The 22,144-nt window shown below is 39.4% G+C and overlaps 2 protein-coding genes across 2 annotated transcripts in view; one reads left to right on the plus strand and one right to left on the minus strand.

Annotated features, from left to right (window-relative positions):
• Nucleotides 1-641, minus strand: part of rbp4 (retinol binding protein 4, plasma) — a 2,157-nt gene extending 1,516 nt beyond the window's left edge. Inside the window, exons 1-3 of the mRNA XM_008436700.1 lie at nt 537-641; nt 226-328; nt 6-142 (exon numbers count right to left, since the gene is read on the minus strand). Coding sequence (XP_008434922.1) covers nt 6-142; nt 226-327 — 239 coding nt within the window. The 5' untranslated portion in view covers nt 328; nt 537-641. The remainder of the gene's footprint in view (nt 1-5; nt 143-225; nt 329-536) is intronic.
• Nucleotides 642-7,015: 6,374 nt separating this feature from the next.
• On the plus strand, nt 7,016-21,185 carry pde6c (phosphodiesterase 6C, cGMP-specific, cone, alpha prime). The gene is made up of 22 exons (XM_008436701.2): nt 7,016-7,700; nt 9,798-9,950; nt 10,681-10,770; nt 10,897-11,037; nt 11,125-11,199; nt 11,311-11,375; nt 11,588-11,654; nt 12,169-12,216; nt 12,340-12,489; nt 12,582-12,725; nt 13,018-13,083; nt 13,554-13,709; nt 15,101-15,208; nt 15,297-15,406; nt 15,496-15,583; nt 15,685-15,785; nt 16,371-16,478; nt 16,637-16,700; nt 16,958-17,032; nt 17,162-17,245; nt 18,221-18,374; nt 18,468-21,185. Exons 1-22 carry the CDS (start codon nt 7,233-7,235, stop codon nt 18,512-18,514), a joined length of 2,562 nt encoding a protein of 853 aa, XP_008434923.1. The 5' UTR covers nt 7,016-7,232; the 3' UTR covers nt 18,515-21,185.
• The last annotated feature ends 959 nt before the right edge of the window (nt 21,186-22,144 follow it).

Genomic DNA, 22,144 nt, shown 5'->3' on the forward strand with positions numbered 1-22,144 from the left:
CCTACTTCAGGATGATGACTCTGCCCTTTGCGGTAGCGGTCATTGAGCCGTCGTCTTCGATGTTAAACTGGGCCACAACGTTGTCGAGTAAGAACAAACCCTCAGGGTCCTTCTTTCCTACAGCATACCAGGTCCCTGCATACTATTGGGAAAAATAGTTTTAGTTAAACCTTATGGGATAAATGTTACTTTATGAATGCTAATTATATGTTACTCACAACTCACCCTGGTTTTGTCAAAGTCCTGCATGACCTGGATGTTCTCCACCTTGCAATCCTGCGCCCAGGACAGCGCCAGGAGGCAAAGAGCCACAACGAACCTCAGCATGCTACCTCAGAGGAAGGGGAGGGGGACGGTAAGAAGTTAGATGCAGAAAGTTTGGAAAAGAACAGGAGAAATATTAGTTATTTTTCCCTGAAGTTCTCTGATTAAGTTCAGCATATTGTGGTGAAATTATTCAAAAATATCTCCAAAGAATCAGTTTGTGAAAATTAAAATTTGTAAGCAAAAAAGATGGTCCTTCGCTCAGTGCGTACCTTGGTGCGAAAAGAAGTGGCTGTCTCAAATAAAGTCCACTCTTCAACGTCCTCCTGACTTTATATACAGCTGCCTGCTATTGCATAATAACATCCTGGGGTCCTGCACCACCCCTGCTCTCCCCACAGAGTCAGTCAGCAGCGCCGCATTGGACAAACATTTGCATAACTCCTTGTACTGGTCCAATTGATTTGCGTGTTCTGCACATTTGGTTGACTGCTCCTGCGTCCCCCCCACCCACTTTATGAACAATTTTCTCCTTTATCCTCTGAGAAGTTTTTAGTCTTGGTCTAAAGTACAAAATGGGAGAGCACATCCGAAACATTTGGTAAGTTTATAAACCTTTGGGAGGGCTTGTACATAGAGCATCGCCACGGATCAAGTTAGGGATGTTTATCCGCTGTTGTAAATTCTCAGAAAATCCAGAAATCTGAGTGAAACACACACTTGTAAGCATTTTGTTTATATTTGTCAAAGAAACTTTCCTAAGTTGATGAGTGCCTCATCAGCATAATTACATCAGCTGCTGCTTTATCTCCAGGCCCTCTGTTTGTATGAAACAAGGCCGGAGTCCACTCTGCTTCCATGTCATCTCATATGCTCAGGATATGTTCCCCTCTACAAATGGATTTGAGGGTCAAAATAGATGATAACCCAAAATAAAATCCAGCATAACTAGTAATTGTCGCATCATCTAGGACGTCTAACAGTCAAGTTATCAAACAATATAAAATCTGTCATCCCAAAATTAAAATAGACAAAGTATGACACAGCAAGAAACACCATCAAACGTGGCAACACACCTGAAACACTCTTAGATGTAGGAGAAGGTTAATCAGAAAGGTCTCTTACGTTCCTACTGTAACTCTGGAGGAGCTGCAGAGATCCATAGCTCAGGTGTTGGTGGTGGATCAGTCATTCAATACACAAATTTGTTCTGCATACAGGAATCACAAGATTGTTAAATTAAAGGGGGGAAAACATCACATTTATAACAAACCAAGAGATGAACAAAGCAAGAGACCCAAAGCTTAAATTGTAGAAAGAGGGGATTTTACAAACTATGGAATCAGAGGGTCAAATGTGGCTTCCAAGCTTTATCTTGTTCAAAAGATTTTTGAAATCATGCTTTTATTCCACCTCCAAAGACACTCTATGTTGCGTGGATCTATCACGAGCATTCTACATGACAAAATCTGGAAAAGAAAAGCAGCCAAGCGGCGTGAATACCACAGTACAATTACGGTCTCCTCTCTCCGATCCACGTTTGTTTTTCAGCGTGTCCTCGCTGGCAGACCTGTTATAAACCGAGGCTGTTATTTTGCAGAGTTCACATAACCACACCTCTGAGGCCTAAAAGAGGCACAGCGGAGCCAAACATCTGTAGCTTACATAACCAGAGCTCAGGCCAGGATAAAAGGAGGGAAAACAGCACTCGCTCTCCTACACATAAATATTAGCAGCTGGAATCTGACCAGGGGCAGGCGCAGCATTTCACAATCCTGAAAACTGGCAAAGGACTGAGATGCATTTCCCTGCCAAGCTTGTGTGTTTACGTTTCACATTTTGAGGAGTTTTTTTTGGCAACAAGAGTCAAGTTCTTGTTTTTAATGGGGTGTAAGATATGAGTAACTCAAGACCCCTATAAAGTTTGGGATTCAATAAAACACCTCATGGCTTATTGAACCATTTCCAGCTGAACTTTAAAGCTTTGGCAAGAGCAGGAGCAGTTATCTGCTAAAGTGAAAACTTAGCAGTTGGTAAACGGGCCTTGTGCTGCGTAACTAAAGTCTACTTTAGCATGTTAGCCGTTTCTCCAAAAGAGCTTATTGTACTGGTCATGTACGAATTTACCATGCTCAGCTGGCTTGATAAACAATTTCCATTATCCTAGTGGAAGTAGCCAGTGAGGAAGCTGCGGCATTTAAATACCTCGTTGGTACTTAAATGCCGCACAAATATCCCTCACACCATTACACTGCCAGCAGCCTCTGCTGTTGAATCAAGCCGGAACAGATCAAAATTCACAACATAAATGTTTCAGCTGAAATAAATAACTAATCTGATCAGTTTATCCCATCAGTTGGCTAATTTTGGAGAGTGTGTATGAACTCTAACCTTGGTTTTCTTCCCTTGGCTAACAGGAATGACTGTAGCCCATCTGCTTCGAGGTTCAACAGCTTGTGCGTTCAGAGATAGCATTCTTTGTACCTGATTGAGTGTCCCCCTTTCCACCATCTTGAACCGGTGTGCACATCCTTTTCTATTGTGTGACATCGGAAAAGGCAATTTCTGCCCACAGAAAAATGTTGCTTTCAAACCAGCTTTTGCAAACCTGGGAGATGGTTGTGCATGAAAATCTTAGAAGCTCTGCAGCTTCTGAAATAGCTATGTTTAAAGTCTCCATATTTCCTGTTCTGTTCTGATGCTGGGTTTGAACATCAGCAAGTCATCTTAACCCTGCTTATATGTCTTAATGCACTGAACTGTCAAGATAAAAGCCATATATTTGTGTTGACAAGTAACCTAACAGAGCACAATTACCTAAATTTGATTGCTAAAAATGATTTCAAAGCGTAAAGTATAATTTCAAGAAAGATTTCTTCGATTCAGTTCAGTTTTATCCATGTAATCTTTTTTTTTTCTTAAAGAAAATACAACTTTGTGTCTTTTTCAAACCATGTAGAACTCAGTTGATAATATCAGATCAAGTCAAATTTTATGCAACTCAACTTGATCCAGTTTAATTCAGTTCATTCACATTCAACATGACTTTATTTACAAAGGGGGAAAAAACAGTTCCACAAAAGATACCCTTGTTCAGAAAAACGCAGAGTTACTCTGAGAGGTCAGAGGGCAGCTCTTTGGAAAAACAAAAAAGAAGCAGGAAGGTCGACCATCTGCTTTCACTATTGAGGGGAGGAGAAGAAAGATACAAACAAATACTGGAAGCTGGGCCAAAGATACAAGCTCAGTAAAAAAAAAAGGAAAACATTGTTAAAGCCAGGAATAAAAGACAACAAATACATGGAAAAAAAACAGACAGAAAAATAAATGAACTAGACTTTTAGTAACCATAGATTTAGATGGCTAGGATAGTCTGAAACCATCTAAAACTTAAAGTTTATCTGTTACAGATAGATTTAAAGATTACAGTAAAACTACAATAAACTGTACTGTAAAAAAATAAATAATTTGCCCCATAAATCGATTACTTTAGCTTTTGCTTAATTTTTTTATGTGACAGTCAAACAGATTAATAATAATAGATTAAAAATAATTTCCCTTAAGCCTAATTACAGGTTGTACCACCGTTACAAACAACTCAAGCTATCCGGTGTTTGCAAGAACTAAAGAGAAGTCTTTATTTCGCTGTGAAGGCTTTCTTTTTTTTTATTTGCAGATTTGTTTTAATTAAGTAACATTAGTGAGGTTTATTGAATATGAATGTGTTTTGAATCATTTGCCTGCTGCATAACCAAATGCACTAGAGTCAAAGGTTTCAAAATGACATTTCGACATCCTCCTTCAGGATTTCCTGCCGGAGAGCAGAACTCATGATTCCATCTGCTGTGGGAACTTTTCCAGGTCCTGAAGGAGGAAAGCAGACACCTTTCATAAAGTTCCAATTCTTTTCTCCTGAGTCCAAAGATTATTTTCCCCCAAAGTCATGGGGATCATCAAAATGTTTTTCGCCAAATGTTAAACAGATCATTCGATTACTTTAACATCATAAGAACTTCAGAATTTAAATGTATGACATAAAAGTTGAGTTATGTATTTGTTTAAAAAAGAGATTTGGAAGAAAAAAAAACAGTACAAACTGATGACTGCAATACAGCAGTGGTGCAATTCAATTTTAGATTTTAGCTTAAAAAGTGAATCTGTGTGGAGATATTTTATTTAATTATAGATAAATGATCAGATAACTAAAATGATCTTAATACTGCACGGAATCGGTCTTTGGTTTTAAGTAAGATGAAAAAAGCAGATATATATACATATATATATATGTATATATATAGATATTTCTATATACAGCCGTGATGTGTGTATCAAAGGTCTTTTTCTCTGTTTTTCCCACACTTAACCAGTTTTTCGTCATTGTGAGACAGCCTTCACTTGTTTCCACAATGCCCACACAGTGACACCTTTCACATTTCCCCCTTGATAAGATTGTCTTAATCCTCACAGCAACATCGATTAAAAAACTTATTTTCTCGCCAAATTCCAGCAGCTAAACCAACAGTGAGCTCAGCTAATAGCGATCAGCCATCTTCGTTTACGGCCTCGCTCTCTGAATCCCACATCTCTGCAAATTGGCTGGACTGATACCTCCATGATGATTTCATTAGCACTAGAGTAGACTGCTTTCACAATGAGAGCATTATCTGGCCTGCCGTTGTGGCGATTGGTGCTGCGGACAGGACCCTATTTAGATACTTGCTCCACTGTAGCAAAACAAGGACAGAACATTAGCAGGAGCTAATGGAGGATTGGCTCCAAGGAGGGGTTATGTGAGGCTAGTAAAGCTCCTGGCTCTTGATTGCTCAGGTTGTTTAAACAATCTGCTCTGACTCTGACTAAGTCAGGAAACTGAATGGTTATAACTTAATAAGTAAGGCTGCATTCTAGTGCTATTTGACGTGTAATTATTTACTTATTTACTAGATGGAGGTTACATTAAAGCCTATCATTTTTCCAATTTACTCACAACTAAAAATCTGTTATGTTGTTGTGAGATTTCATTTTATATTTTAAGGGACACTGGTTATTTTTTTGAGCTTCAAAATTATATCTTTAACACAGGACAAAGTGATTTTAAAATTATTTATTTGTATGTTCTCCCTGTGCATGCGTGGGTTTTCTCCGGGTACTCCGGTTTCCTCCCACAGTCCAAAAACATGACTGTCAGGTTAATTGGCCTCTCCAAATTGCCCCTAGGTGTGAGTGTGTGTGTGCATGGTTGTGTGTCTCTGTGTTGTGTCTCTGTGTTGCCCTGCGACAGACTGGGTGTAAGAAAATGCATCCATCCATCCATCCATCCATTTTCTTACACCCTTGTCCCTCAGTGGGGTCGGGAGGGTTGCTGGTGCCCATCCCCAGCTAACGTTCCGGGCGAGAGGCGGGGTCACCCTGGACAGGTCGCCAGTCTGTCGCAGGGCAACACAGAGACACACAGGACACACAACCACGCACACACACTCACACCTAGGGGCAATTTGGAGAGGCCAATTAACCTGACAGTCATGTTTTTGGACTGTGGGAGGAAACCAGAGTATCTGGAGAAAACCCACGCATGCACAGGGAGAACATGCAAACTCCATGTAGAAAGACCGGGGCTGGGAACCCAGAACCTTCTTGCTGCAAGGCAACAGCTCTACCAACTGCGCGACTTTAGATTTTATTTTATTTGATTTTTTTTTACATTTGTTTGAATCCTCTAAGTCAGTACTTTCTGAATAGGTCGAGCTCAGATTTGATACATCAGTGTTTACTTTTTGCCAGAGATTCTCAATTCAGTTTATGTCTGGACTTGGACTAGGACATTATGGCACATACTCTTTGGTCAAAACTATTTCTGCTGTAACTCTTCTTCTCACTTTTCTGTTAAGTCCAGATTGTTGGAGTATACGACTAACAGTTTTCCTTTAAAAAAAACGAACATTGGATTTTTGTGTTTAATGCTCTATTTGCCCAGCCTGTCAGATTTGGTGACTGGTTAGTTATTGATGTATTGTGTTAAACTCTTTCCATTTGAACAATGCTTCATGAGTTTTTCAAAGTCCGGAATGTAGCTTTATAAACAAACTTTATTTTTGTGTTTCTTAGCCTATTTGTTTTCTAACATTCTTTAAGAAGCATTAACAAATTTTTTTCCACATTATTTGCGCAAAAAATTTAATCATAATCCTGTTTTGCTTCCCTCCCATTTCATATTTAAGCACTGCTTTCTGTTTGGTCTTTCATTAAATCCCCATAAAATCAATCATAATGTGCAGTTGCAACACGGCAAACCATGAAAAGGTTTTATGGATTGGTGTCTTCTTCATAGTAAAAGGTAAAAAGGTGTGGGGGACCTCCTGGCCTGTAATCCCCTCTGCTATAACGGGATGCTTAAGCTTCCTCGAGGAGAAAGCCGTTTGTTGGACAATAACATTTTACCCTTAACATGGACTTGAATTCTAACCTAAATCCCATGTCTGCAGCATGTTTCTTCTCTGCTCACTCCGTCTATCTTTTCTCAACATGTCAGAGTGGTGTTGATAACAATCTGCCCGGTTGTAGCTCAGGTGTTCAGCTCAGGCATCTTACCTGCCAACATCTCACTCTCCCTCATGGGCTTGGTAGGATTGGCCCACGTGAAATGATCAGCGTTGGGATTTGCAGGTTAAGGATGCTTAAAGCAGGGGTTTTAATGTCCTGACGTCACGTTAATTAGTGGCGAATTTGATCCTTTCAGCCTCTAAGCTGCACTCTCCCCTGTACTGTCTGCGGGCGGATACGGGATGCGTCCACGGAGGAGGATGCACGTCCGTTCAAAGGGACGCTGTTAGACCCACTCAAACAGCAAGAACGCGGCTTGTGTCTCAGCTTTCACCGTTTCTTTTCAAGTGATGCTTTGGTAAAAAAAAAAAAAAAGAGAGAGAGAGAGAGAGTGATCAAACAAAGAGGACACATCAAGTACCAAAAAAATGGCAGATAAGGACAGCGTGGAGAAATACTTGGAGAACAACCCGCAGTTCGCCAAAGAGTACTTTGATAAGAAGTTGMGTGCCGAGGCCCTGAGCGCCGCATTCTCCGAGCCCCTCAACATCAAGGACACGGCCTCGTTTAAGGATGTTAACTCGGTGCAGGAGGCCGCCATCATCTTCGAGCTGCTCCAGGAGCTCCAGAAGCAGACGGTCATCGAGAAGAACCTCCACAAGGTGCTGCAGAGAACCGCTCTCATCTTGCAGGCCGACAGGGTCAGCTACTACATCTGCCGCTCCAGAAACGGAATCCCCGAGCTCGCAACCTGCCTCTTCGACGTGACCCCGACCTCCAAGTACGAGGCCAACCTGGTGAACCCGCAGAGTGAGATCGTGATCCCCACTGACATGGGGATAGTGGGCCACACAGCCACCTCCAAGAAGCCCCAAAACGTTGCGGACATTACCAAGGTGAGACGGGGCGAGGAGTTAACTTTGGAAAGCTCTCAGAATGCATGAAGATTTAGACAAAATATTCACAGTTGCAATTATTTAACTGTTTCATGGCATTAAAAAAAGAAAGAAAATGTAAATAATACCAAAGGAGATTTCTAATTTCTGTCAGACTTTGAAAATGTTTAGTGCAATTTTTGCGCAATTAAAAAAAAAAGACAAAAAAATAATAATAAAACTAACTTAGTTAGTTTTAAGCGTCTTTCTTTTCTTGAACCTTGTATTCATAAAACCACATTTATAATGATTACATAATAATTATATAACTAATGCATTATGCTTTTACAATCATGTATTTATCATAAGCACAAAAAAAAAACATGCATTTTGAACTTTTATGAAGCCAAAAATGTTTCTGCAGGAGTAGAGGTCGACACCTCTGTTAAAAATGGAGCTGGTTGTTCAGGTGATGACCTAATCTATCCCTTAATAAGAACAACTATTTGTACTTGCATAGAAAATCACCAGATACAGATACAGACACTATATGTGTGGGAGTGCTTATACAGACTCCCACACATAAAGAAGTGTTGATTTGAGAAAAAAAGTAATTGCTATTATCTTTTAATCTTTCCCAAAAAACTGAATGTACTCTAAGTAGCTAAGCCTGAGTCACATTTGTTTACATTCTCCGTATGTTTTTTTCCAGCCTGTCTATAGATAATTTTAGCCTCGCTTACATAAGAAGATTCCTGGGATCTCGCTTTGAAAGTCAGTTAAAGAATTATGCAGTAAACTGAAGCCAAGTCCAGAGCTGGTCCAAGATTGTACGTGGCCCAAATCAAACTAAGTCAAACCTGATCTGGGCCCCCACCACCAGTTGGGCCCGTCACCTACCAACCACACAGCACCTGCTTTTAAACATCCAGAATTTTGCATTCCCAGTCCCAAACTTTTGGGGCATAATATAGTAATAGTTAGCCAAAATGTAAGAAATGACCTAAATGCAGAATGTGTATTGTTTAAAAAGCCTTAAAATATATATATTATGTTATTTATTAAGCAAGTAGCAGAAAATAAATGATAAAATCTAGGTTATTTCTCTAAGTTTGGTCTGGTTCTTGTATTTACAGGGCAGTATTTCAACAAAAGCTAAAAAATAAATAAATCAATAATAATAACTAGAAAAAGGGGACAATTTATGCGGTTGGTCTTACAAACATACTTTGAAAACAATATATTAACCAAAATGTACAAGTATTCTGTTTCATAATAAATGTAATTTTAAATGCTGAACTATCACTTAAGCATGAAAAATCAAGATATCTAGCAAAATCCTTGGGCTGCAAATAAACTTTGTATTTAAATTGTTGCTTAATTTTCTCTTAAGTAATTATTACAAATGAATGTCACCTCCAATTCTTTAGCTTTTTTTTCTTTATTATTCTTTCTGTTAGTTTTATTTTATTATTACTTTATCTACAATTTTTATTTTCTATATAAATTGACTTATTTATTTTATGATTTATCAACTTATTCAAATCATTTCTATTGCCCTGTTTAGGAAATCTTAACATGGACTTATAAATACAAATTACTTTAATCTGTTTGTTTATTTTATTGTTTTAATATAGTATATAGGATTTGACAGACCACAAGACAAAGGTTAGAAATTTGCAGTTTGGAAGAAATATGCATAAACAAGCGTAGTAGGTAGTTTCATCTTTTGACTCAATTTTGTCATAAATACATTTTAAAACATTGTAATCAATGCTATTATATTTTCCTACAAGATTTATTTTTTTCTGTGGATTTTTATTGCTAAAAAGCAGCAAATTCATTGTCGGATTTATGTGGTTAAAAATGTTTCATTCACCAGATTTCTTCTTTCTTGGTTACAGATAATATTATTCTTCTAGATTATTAGATTATTATCATAAATTTAGTAGATTATTAGATTATTATCGTAAATTTGGTAGGTTTGGAACTGCACAAAAGGAAAAAAAAAAACTGAAAGTGTAACTGTTGATGATGCTTGGAAATAGATTTTCAATCTTCAATGCGTCTGAATATAATTCCAAGCTTTTCCCTTACCCTCTGCCCCCCTAAATCCAGAATTCAAAGTTCTGCGACTTTGTGGACAAACAAACTGGATACAAGACGAAATGCATAATGTCCTACCCCATGATGGCTGACAAAGACTGCCTTGGAGTCATCATGGTGCTTAACAAAATAGGAGCTGATGCGTTCACGCCAGAGGATGAGAAGGTAAGACCATTACATCCATGCTTATCCTGGCTGAGAAAGGTGGAATGCTGCTGCAGATCCTTCTGACCCCGAGTGCTTTGAATTCTAGATGCTCATGAATTTTAAACCGTACAATACATCCTTCTCTTTCTGCAACATGCATTTCATTCCCATTATTGGGGTCTGGCTGATAGTTAAAAACTGTATTCAAGTTCAGAAGAATGTTAAAGTGAATAAAAATTACTTGTGTGATTATGTGGCACAAAAATTCCTGTCATTGTGCTGCTGGAAGAAGCCGATCAGACCAGACAGGTTTGGTGTGGGTGCTTTTAAGCATTCAGTCGGAGAAAAAAAAAAGCTTTTTTCTTTCTGCAGGCTGGATTAGAATATTTCACCTGTATGTCTAAAGCCATGAGAAAAAACAAAAAACATCTCAGCCAGAATAAATGGCTCAGATGGGAACAATGTTGTTTGCTTGACCAGTTCTGGTGAATTCTCAGCTGAATTATTGTTAAGTTATTTCCTTTAGAATACGTTGATTGGTTTAAAATATATAGATTGGTAGCATTTTAGAAAAACATGCTGCACCACTTTACCTTGCATTATTCGCAAGTATCAGATTTTATCACCCTGCCAAGAACTACAAAGTGTTTTATAGATCAGTATTTGCTTGGCTGAGGTATTTTTTTTATTCCAAGTGTCTTAAATCTTTATCTGTGTTTAAATATCTGTCATCTGTTTTGGTCCACAGCTTTTCCATAAGTACATGACTTTTGCTCAAGTCATTTGTCTGCAGTATTACACAGCCTACATGTTCAACGTAGAGTCCAGGAGGAGTCAGGTAAACAACTCCTGCAACATCCTTCATGGAAACATGAATAAGTTTACTAGATCTGCCTGGAATGCAGCTTCTATGGTGTTAAAAATCGCATGAACAGCATATTTTGGGGGATATTTTCGGCTCCAGGTGCTGCTCTGGTCTGCCAGCAAAGTGTTTGAAGAGTTGACAGACATTGAGAGGCAGTTCCACAAAGCTCTCTACACCGTGAGGACCTATCTGCAGTCTGAGCGTTACTCAGTGGGGCTGTTGGACATGACTAAAGAAAAGGTTGGTGCAGAAAACACCGCTTCTTTATCATTTATTTGATTGATTTGCTGGATCATCTACTGTCTTTTTCTGCGTTTCCTTCTGCAGGAATTTTACGACGAGTGGCCTGTGAAGCTAGGAGACGTGGAACCCTATAAAGGACCAAAAACACCGGACGGCAGGGTGATAAATTCCCTTTTCCCTGTTTTTTTTAAAATAAAACAGTTAAACTGTGTAGTTGTTTTGCTTAAAAATGATGGCTAATTTCTAAAGGTTTTTCCTCTTTTCTTGCAGGAAATCAACTTTTATAAGATCATTGACTACCTCCTTGAAGCCAAAGAAGAAATTAAAGTCATACCGTGAGCAGCCGCATCCAACAAATACACTAAATTCCCATAATGCTTTGAATATTTAATTTTCTAAAGTGACATAATTCCTTCTCCTCTTCTCCGTTATCTGTTTTTGCAAAATTGTCGTGGATTCTTGTTTCGCCTTGTTTGTCACACTTCCATTTTCTAAGCTTAAAATATGAAAGTTTGGTGGTTTTAACAGGTTTCTTTTGTTTTTCCAGAGGTCCACCTGCAGATCACTGGGCTCTGGTCAGCGGACTGCCAACCTACGTGGCAGAGAACGGCTTTGTAAGTCAGTTTAATCAAAACAAGCAAAGAAAACTTGACATGCTACACTTAAGAACCGATTGTGACATTTAGCTGTAAAAAAGCTATTCAAAATATTGTTTTTTTTTCTTAGTTTTTGAAATATATTTATAATTGTATATTAATGATTTCCCTTCCAATGGTGTGAAGATTCCTAATAAGCAAACTATACATTTGTGTGATAAAGTGTGACAAAGTAAGACAACCTTTGAACATTTGTATTGTATTTGAACATGTTTACAAGCTGCGATTAGCAGCATTAAGTGATAGGATGTCAGTTTGGAATCACATTTCTGTTGATATCTTTTTTTTTTGTTGTTGATTAAGAAAAAAAAAAAAAGAAAAGCCATCAGTAGCTGAACATTTCTTTTGAAAGAACTGAATATCTATGTAGGTCTTTGAATTTTCGAATGACAAACATAGATACTAACTTTTTCACGACGTACATGCATAAAGGAATCGGCTATAATAAGTGTTTCCATCTTGTTGCCTACAGATTTGCAACATGATGAACGTTGCTGCAGATGACTACTTCACTTTCCAGGTACGCAAGGCCAAACCGAACAAAGGATGCTTCGCTCTTTTGTCTATTTCGCAGAAGTCTCTCGCAGATTTCTGGTAAAGAGGACAAAAGTCTCGGTTTTACTGCAATCTGTGCGCTTTACAGAAAGAGGCAGTGGACGAGTCGGGCTTCGTCATCAAGAACGTCCTGTCGCTGCCCATCGTCAACAAGAAGGAGGAGATTGTGGGCGTCGCCACCTTCTTCAACAGGAAGGACGGCAAACCGTTTGACGAGTATGACGAGCAGATCACCGAGGTAAGGGTTCTGCGTTCGCCTTCAGTTTTCTCTTCTCGTTTGAACGCCGTCCTTATCCTTTTCTCGTTGCTCTCTCGTTGTGCTTGAACTAGGCCCTGACACAGTTCCTGGGGTGGTCGGTGTTGAACTGTGACACCTACGACAGGCTGAACCGCATGGAGTGGAGGAAAGACATTGCCCAGGAGATGCTCATGTACCAAACCAAATGCACCTCGGATGAGATGCAGTCCATTCTGGTCTGTATCAACGTGGTTTTCTTTGACATTTAGCAGTTGCCGCAGTAATTTATAGGAAAGCTCAGAGAATAGCGTTTTGAAAAAAAAAACAATTTTGCATCAGAAGCTTTAAAGGACTATAAAAAGGTCAGGATTATTATACGTCCGCCTGGCAACTAACATAAAAACACCAGGGCTTAAACATGGCTTTGAGCATTTTCATCAAGTGAGCAAGGAGAGAACTGTGCTTTAAAGGTCTGTTAATCGACACGGCATGTTGATAAATGTCATGTGAAATGTTTTTTATAACCAGAACACCAAGGAGAAGTTTGATGCTGACCCTGAAGACTGTGACCAGAAGGAGATGTACAAATTACTGGTATGTGTCATTTTATCACAACATGTTACAGTGGAAACCAGACGTTTATAGACAAATTACCATTTTTTTTTCTTTCTCGTTGTCTGGCTTTAATCAGATTCATATTTGCTGTTTTCTATTTGTTAAATCCTACAATAATAAGATTTTTACTGATGTCATTATTATTTTCTTTAGTTGTAAGAAGGTTAAATTCACTGAGATTCAGATGAATTCAAACAATTTGGTGAAGTCAATACAATAATCTCTTGGCTTTAAAAGTCAAGAGATTATTGCAGTGATGATTCAATGCATTAAATCCTCAACATTAAAAGAAGTAAGAGAAACGGGAAAAAAATAAATAATTGCTTGCTTTATACAGTGTATAAAAATATAACTTCTTTAATTAATACCAAGGAAGTTTTTTTGTATTTCCATCCAAATCAAATCCGACTTTCTCTAATGACGTATCGGTTCTGTGTGTTTCCGTTCAGAGGGCAAACTGCCCGCCTGCCGACAACGTGGACGGAGAGAATCTGTACAACTTCGGCTTCAGCGACTTCCCCGTCACGGAGCACGGCCTCATTAAAGCCGGCATCCGCATGTTCTTTGAGCTTGGGGTTGTCGAAAAGTTTAAAGTTCCCGCAGAAGTGAGTCACCCAGTCTGACACTTATTTTATTTTATTCTTTTTTCTTTTCACGACGAAGCAGCTCTAACAAGGTGCTTAGAGCTGCTTTTCAGAGAAGGGATTCAGTTTCTGAAGGGAAATTCTGAACCATGGCTGTGTGAAAAGGTCTCGTTACTTTTCCCAACACGTCTGACACGTTTTGATTATGTCCTTTATTTGTTGAGATCTCTATAAGATAAATCATCGTTGGTGTTTCCTTGTGTAAAGATTTTATTATACCAAAAAAAAAAAAATCCCAAAACAAAACAACAAGGCAGTTGTTACAGTAGAGATATACATAACTAAGCTCAATGGTGGTTTATCAAGTATAACAAGATACTATGAGCTGGCTTGTTAGTTGGGCTATCTGCTGCGGTAACCACCCTTCGCTTATATGTTTAAGAGAGATGTTGCTAATACCTCGGCAGCTAACATTGTAACGTGTTACTTTAATCAGAGTGATGGGTTTCACTTCTTTAGTTCCGTTGCTGCATGACTTTCCTTCTCTCTGCCTCCTTCGTGTCAGATTACTATCACATGAAGACCAGTAGTGCTGAAAATAAACTTTAAAAAAATGTAGAAAAACAGAAGACATAAAAACACAAATAAGATATTTGACAGAGTGATTGCTAAGTTTACTTATTTGTCTGTTTTTTTTGTATTAAACTTTAGTGTGGGTTGCGGGGTCAGCACTAAAACAGCAGCCTCTGTTTGTGCTTCCTCAAGAGCGTAAATCCTTACCTCAACTCTGAGATTTCTAAAAGGCTGCCAACATTTCAGAATCCAGGATAATCTATACCAGACAGAGGTAGAAATCTCAAAAGGATTAAACAAAGCTACTTTGCTGTACTCCACACAGCCTTCCCATCATCTGCTTGCTCTCTCTTGCTCTTTGGCAGCCGGAATRAACCACAGAAATGTCACGAAATGCTGCAGAAAGCAGTTTATAGATCTCTGTGTCTCTGATTTCCCTTTTAAACACCCCACTGATAATGATATTTGGCAACTTTGAGGTTTCTTTCCTCAGTAATAACTCCTCATCTGAAGAGGGTGGTTGTCACCATATTATGTTTTCATATAAATTGTTTGATGTCGTCCAAACTCTGATTTCATGGAGCTGCTCTACTTTGAGCTGTAAAACAGTATGACGAAAAACATTAGCGGTATCTAAGCCACAGCTTTAAAAGTTTGACCCATGCCTACTTTACTGTAAACCTTTAAAAAAGAAAAAGAAAAAAGAAAGAAACTAAAGCAGGAGACGATCTACCTTCTAGGAGAATTTCGACTTTCTTTGTTTGGACTCTAAAGTAAATTTGAACCTTGGATGGCGCTCATTAGCCTCATGCAGTAATGAACCTCGTTTGTTTCCTCAGACTCTGACCAAGTGGATGTACACTGTGAGAAAGGGTTACCGTGCCATTACATACCACAACTGGAGGCACGGCTTCAATGTAGGCCACACCATGTTCTGCCTACTACAGGTGATGCCGTTTGTATTTCGCTATAAATCTCTTCGCATTCCTGAGGCTCTGTTTCTGATCCACACTCACACATATTTCTCATTTGCAGACAGGGAAGCTGAGGAAGTACTACTCGGATCTAGATGCCTTCGCCATGGTGGCTGCGGCTTTCTGCCACGATATCGACCACAGAGGAACTAATAACCTCTACCAGACAAAGCAAGTTAATGAAAAACCTTTTGTTATTGTGACCAAAGTTGCACAGTTTTCTCATGACAGCTGTTTTTTTTTTTCTTTCTAATTCATAGGAGTGCATCTCCTCTGGCCAAACTTCACGGCTCCTCCATTATGGAGAGACACCATTTGGAATATAGCAAGACGCTCATGGGAGAGGAGGTGAATGCATGGATTCAAATTAAAAATACTGACTAAAATTGTTCTTGGTGTCATCATAAACTTTGACTGACCACCATCTTTTGCTTTGTCATCCATTGCAGAGTTTGAACATCTTCTGCAACCTGCAGAAGCGTCAGTTTGAGACCGTGCAGCACTTGTTTGATGTTTGCATTATTGCCACTGATCTGGCCCTTTACTTCAAGTAGGTTCACTCTTTTATTTACCAAAGTACAAAAGTACTTTGTTTTAAATATCAGAATTGCTTTTATTCATGCAATATTATGGCGTTTATGGCCACTTCTTTCTTTCTTTCTTTCTTTCTTTCTTTCTTTCTTTCTTTCTTTCTTTCTTTCTTTCTTTCTTTCTTTCTTTCTTTCTTTCTTTCTTTCTTTCNCTTTCTTTCTTTCTTTCTTTCTTTCTTTCTTTCTTTCTTTCTTTCTTTCTTTCTTTCTTTCTTTCTTTCTTTCTTTCTTTCTTTCTTTCTTTCTTCCTTTCTTTCTTTCTTTCTTCCTTTCTTTCTTTCTTCCTTTCTTTCTTTCTTTCTTTCCGCAAAAAAACTACATTTTATTTAATTCTGTAGTTATTTTCAATTGCTTAGATAATCAAATAACTACTTTTACTTTGCTGCTCATTGTTTCCATATGTATTTTATTATCAGTTGTTTTGTACTTATTGTTTTTGCTAGAATTAAGATACATAATCACGCTTCAACATTGTATAGGGAAGGATGCCTCATACGGTATATTCATATATATATTTTTAATGTCCTCTGTTTGTCTGCTTGCAGGAAGAGAACCATGTTCCAAAACATTGTGAATGCCACAGAACCAATGGGAGATGAGAAGGAGGCCATCGCCTACATTTCTAACAACCCCATCAGGAAGGAAATTATCATGTACGCAACATTTTTTTTTTTATGGCAGCAAACAAAAAAAAATCTTCTGCCTGTTCCAACCGTTAAAAGCCTCCTGACACAGCAGGCCGCTAAAAATCATATTCATCACAGCCAGGATGTCGCCTTGCCTTGACTGACTGTCTGTTTCTCACCTCCAGGGCCATGATGATGACAGGCTGTGACTTGTCAGCCATCACCAAACCCTGGGAGGTGCAGAGCAAGGTGAGCCTTGAAGTGAAGTTTGCTAGCAAATAATAATTAGCTTTTTTTTCTGCTATCATGCCGGTTTTTTATTTTATTTTTTTAGGCTATTTGAGTTGGAGGGTCAGGAGTAAACTGCTTATTTAATTGATGGAGGGAGGCTGAAAATGGCCCTGAAAAGGCTGCTTTTTAGAGTCAGATGTGTTCGTTTCACATGCAGTCCTTTTCATTTCGCCCTGTCAAGCCGTTGCTCCTTCTGAGCGTCGCTGTCTTTGCAGGTGGCTCTGATGGTTGCAGCTGAATTCTGGGAACAGGGCGATTTGGAAAGATCCGTTTTGGACCAGCAGCCAATTGTAAGTTCAGCATAACTCGAGTGCCTTCCAGGCTTCCCTTTCCATTACTTTTATAGCGCTCATTTGTTTTTGTTTTTCTCACATGAAAACTTCTTTGTCTCTTTCTTTCCTTCTCCCTTCTTCTCTTAGCCCATGATGGACAGAAACTGTGCAGAACAGCTACCCAAGATGCAATGTGGTTTCATCGACTTTGTGTGCTCATTTGTGTACAAGGTAAGCCGTTTCTCATACTCCACTGATTCTCCGCTTCTCTTAAGACACACCGCAGAAAGATGAAACTATACAGATAGATGTTACGACTCAAAAGAAAATTGATTTGCGGCAGAGAGTGTGTTTGCTTGAATCTAAATCCACTCATAGAGTGATAAGGCTTTAAGATTTACCCTGCAGGTATTTTGCAATTTATGTCAGCAGTTTTTGAAAGTTGGTGTCTGATTCGTGAGTTTAAACATTCTCTAATAATCACAGTAAGTACTTGCAACATACATGTAGCTCAAGGAGTCTTACAAAACCTTTCTACATGATAAAAACAGCTGGCATTGAGTTCAATAATTTCACATTCAGAGGTACGTAATACCTTCTGACATTTTTTCAAATTACAACCAGACGCAAGGTGATAACTGTAAAGTAGAATGAAAACTATAGTATTTAAAATTTCTACAAATATAAACCTGAGAAACGTAACGTAACATTTCAGGTATCAAAACGACTACTTACGGTATTAAATCAGGTGTCTAGATAAAAACTTTTGAAACTTCTCCTTTTACTTACAGTCCCGATAAAATGCAACACGGTCTGCGGCTGTGAAATAATTCGTGTTATTATTTTTTAAGACGCTGTAAACCACCTATCAATCAAAATGTTCTATATGACTGAAGGTAGCCAGTGAGTTCAATAATTTCTCATTCAGGGCTATTATTAGCTTTAGAGAGATGTTTTTAAGCTTTCATCTATCCGAGACGGCGTGAAAAGCTGCAGGCTGTGAACTTGTGGGACACAATAGCGAGCTCCTTTTCAGCCCAGCCTGATATTGTGATGAGCACTCCGCGCAGCGTGGGGCCCGCTGTCCCCGTGGACCCACGCCGCAACACTTGCACCTGATCGCTGCATTTGGCCTTTGAAGATGCTCTCTAAAGAGGGCCCCGAGACGAGAATAACCCTCGCCTGTTGCTCTTTGTGTTTGCCCAGGAGTTCTCCAGGTTCCACAAAGAGATCCAACCCATGTTCGACGGTCTGAACAACAACAGGGCACACTGGAACGAGCTGGCTGAGGTGTACAATGCAAAGATGAAGGCCATTGAAGATGAAAAGAAGAAGCTGGAAGAGGAGGAAGCCAAGAAAGGTATCAAAGTTAAACAAGGGTTGCATTGTAGTAATTTGAGACCAAGAAGTACAACATTTTTAATCTGGTTTTTGTTTTTTTTCATTCTTTTAGCTGGTGGTGGTGAGGGAGGGAAGTCGAAGACCTGCACCGTCTGTTAGGCTTCTCCGGTTCATGGATCTGGACTCAAATGGACTGATTAGGACTGATATGCACGTCTCTAGTCTTAAAGTCATCCTCAAAACCATCAGTTTTTGGAGTTCGTCCTCCGCTACATGAGCTAGTTTCTCTCTGGTCCCTCTAGCGGATGCGGCACCCCGGTTTTTCTCCAGTCGTTTCCAACTGGTCCAGACTAGTTAGCACCGATATGGATTGCATGAACTGGTCTCCAAGGAGGGAGGAAGAACAGGAACCGGAAGTAACATTGGGACTCTGCACAGAGAAGGTCTTATCGAGAAGGAATGCGTGAAACTTCTTCCTCCCTTTGTTTTGAGCAAAACATGCAAACTCACTATGTAATTCTATGTAAGATTTGTTGTTTTTTGTTTTTTTTTGGCATGCTTGAAATCACGTTGCGATAAATGTAGCTGCTCCCCGCGCTGAGATTCAAATCTTTTAATGTAGGCAGTTAAATAGGTCATTGTTGAGCTATGCCAAAGCAGTAGCATTCAGTGTCCCTTTGGCAATCATAAGCACAATGTATAATCATACTTTAAGCTGCACAATGCACATGGCTGCTGCTGTTTTAGCAGCCAAACCAATGTGAGAGTGAGGGCCAACTGGGAGGATAAAGACTTTTCAAATGTAGTGATGGGGAAACGTTAAAAGGCGCTTATAAAGAAATATAAATATATTCCCTTCAGCACATAAAGAGCATCTGACGTCTCTGTTCATGCTGTAAAGGCGATAGGCGCAGGGAGCAACGGCGCCAAAACAATTAGGAAAGACAGCGTCTTTCCTGTAAAGGGACTAATGAGTCATCTGAACGTATACTCGTTTTAATATGCTACTCATCTATACATTTTATTTATTTATTTATTTTTTCTAGATTATGGGCATTTTGTACATCAACTGTCTTCAACTTGAGATGAGCTTTGATAGAGGCTGTTCCTGAAATGATGAGGAGCTGTGTTGTTGTAATGCAAAGCGTACAGTTTGTCTTGCAAAAATATTCACACCTCTGGTTCACTTTTAGCTTCTTTTTTTTGTCACTTTAAAGCCAAAAACACAAATGTGTTTAATGGGGATTTTAAGACAGAAACCAACACAAAGCGGTGCTTGATTGTAAAAAGGAAGAACTATAATATGAGTAAAATTCAGAGTGTGCAGGATGCAGGTATTTTGGGCTTTGTCTCTATACCAACTTTAGGCTTCCAGTCTTATTTGCAACACAGCTCGACGTCGGTACGACTGGACGGAGAACATCTGCAAACATTAATCTGTCTACTGGAAGGCGAACCCCTTCAAGGGTCTCGTGTTTTGCAGCCGTCAGTCGGTTTTCTCCCCGGATTGATGAGTGTTTAGCTTCCGCCGTCTTCCAGTCAACTCCGACCAGCTTTGCTGTCCCTGCTACAGAAAACCCCACGGCATGCTGCTCCCACCACCGTGTATCACAGTGGTGTTGGCCTTTCGATGGAATCTCTCACATAAACCTCAGCTCATAACTCCTCCAGAGTTACAGGAGGCCTATAAATAACTTGTACACAGATCATTTTTACTACTTAAGTGACTTCTGGAGGCATTTGATCAAACTGGATTTTATTTAGGGGTATGAAAGCAAGTCTTTGGCTGTAATGTGACAAAGTGTGATGGGTGTGAATTCTTCTCCAAGTCACTGTATGTCTTTGAGAACTTTAAGATCACTTGTAAACTAATTGTTTTATTTCAAACTTATTCCATGCTGAAGCTCATCTATTCTCATCCTATCACTTTGCTACATAGATATAGCTTTTGAATCGTACGAACCTGATTATGAGAGAAGCATGCAAAGCTGCAAGCACAACCCCTGCTCCTTCAAGAGTCAAACAGATCAACAGTTCTGCTTCTCCTTTAAGAAGCTTTAACAGGATTTGATTGCCAGCCAGTGTTTGAGATCCACACAGCTTTGGACTTTAAATACCCGTCTTACACAGGAGCTTTATCGTATCCATGTGGAAACGGCCTACGCTTGTAAAGACCCAAACTATCGGTCCATTGATTGTGTGACTGTTGGGGGCAAAGTTTTCCACTTCCCTCCCTGACCAACTTTGTGTAAATCAATACGTTTCTTTGTAAACCAGCCGACCTGGTCAGGCGCCCGAGGTCACAGTGCAACGTCAGCACACCTCCTGTTCCACGAGGTAAAAAGCGAGCAGCGGCTCTTGGCGTCCTCTTACGCAACATCATCTCCTCTAATCAAAGAGGCATCAATCAGGGGCATTTAATCCCATCAGCGCAGCTTTGTGTCTACTTGGAAACTCCTTGTTTGCTGCCCCAGGTGAAGTGAAGAGCTGTCATATTTGCTGGAGCCCGAGAGCTGTGATGATTCCACCCTGAATTTACAACGCTGACTTTGGTGCAAACATTTTATAAGAATGCTCCAGTTCCGTCTAACAGGGATAAAAGTCTTCCCTGCTTTTTTTTTTCTTTGAATGTTTTGAGAGATGTGAAAAAAGAAAAAAAATGCACTGTATGCTTCTTTGTACTTATCCTAAGAATTGTCATTACGACGCTAGAGTTCTGTCTTTGAATGTGTAAAATGACATCAAATGTATGTACAAGTCATGAAATGTATTATCTGTAAGTAAATGTAGGAAGGAGGTTTAAAAAAAATAAAGAGTAACTCATTTCTCATTATGAAAAATGGCTCTGGCACAAAGGTGAAGCGTTATCTGGAGTCGTGCAGGCACCGACTCGAGCGTCCTCCCTCCCCCTGCGGGTTTAGCAGGGGCTGCGGTGGCGCTCCTTCTTAGTCATATATCGTGCAGGATCTTAAAGTCTCCAAAGGAGGATGAGCCTATGGGGGGGAAAGAGGATCAGTGGATTGATTCTGATCCCCGTCTGATTCACTGCTGCTGCTGCTGCGTGGGTCTGTTTTCAGCATATTCTGCATGCAGGAAGCTCGAAATTCTGTGCTGCTTTGTCATCTTTTAACAAGGTTTATGAACTGCAAAATATTTTTGCCTTTAAAACGAAGGATGCCTCTTAGACATAATCTCACAAGATGGAAGAAGCTTAAAAGGTTTCATTTTACAGGATCTTCGTCTGACTGTTTAATCAACGTGACAGTTTGCTCCCCAATTTAGGCAAGAGTGAGATTTCCTTTTACTGACTGCAGTCTGCATTTACACGACTCTGTCAAAAGAACATTTTTCTCTGCTTAAATTTGGATGTGGGACCRAGACATAGGAATGAGACATGGTTTGATCATTTTGAGCAAAAATACCAAAAAAATTTTTGTATTATAGTATTACCAAAATGGTTATAAGCCAAAGTATTGTTGTGTCATGCTGGCAATTGTTTTAACAAGGTTACCTTAAAGGGCTTTTTTTTTACTTTGCCTTTTGAATGTGTCAAGGCTTTTAGCTTCACTTATATCCACAAACATAAGTAAAGAAACACAGTAGGGATGACAGTACTTTAGAAAATAATGATGACAAAGTCTTCAGCTTGATTTTAAGTTCATAAGGTAAAGTTATGTTTGTTTAGTGAGGTGAAATAAGCTAGGAAAAATGTCAGAGTAGCTCAAAGACCTTACAAACAGGCACTCTATGGAGGGATTTAAAAGCTCTCCCTGGTAAGCTACGACTGCC

This window comes from Poecilia reticulata, linkage group LG19 (assembly GCF_000633615.1).
Source record: "Poecilia reticulata strain Guanapo linkage group LG19, Guppy_female_1.0+MT, whole genome shotgun sequence".
Classification (NCBI taxonomy): domain Eukaryota; kingdom Metazoa; phylum Chordata; class Actinopteri; order Cyprinodontiformes; family Poeciliidae; genus Poecilia; species Poecilia reticulata.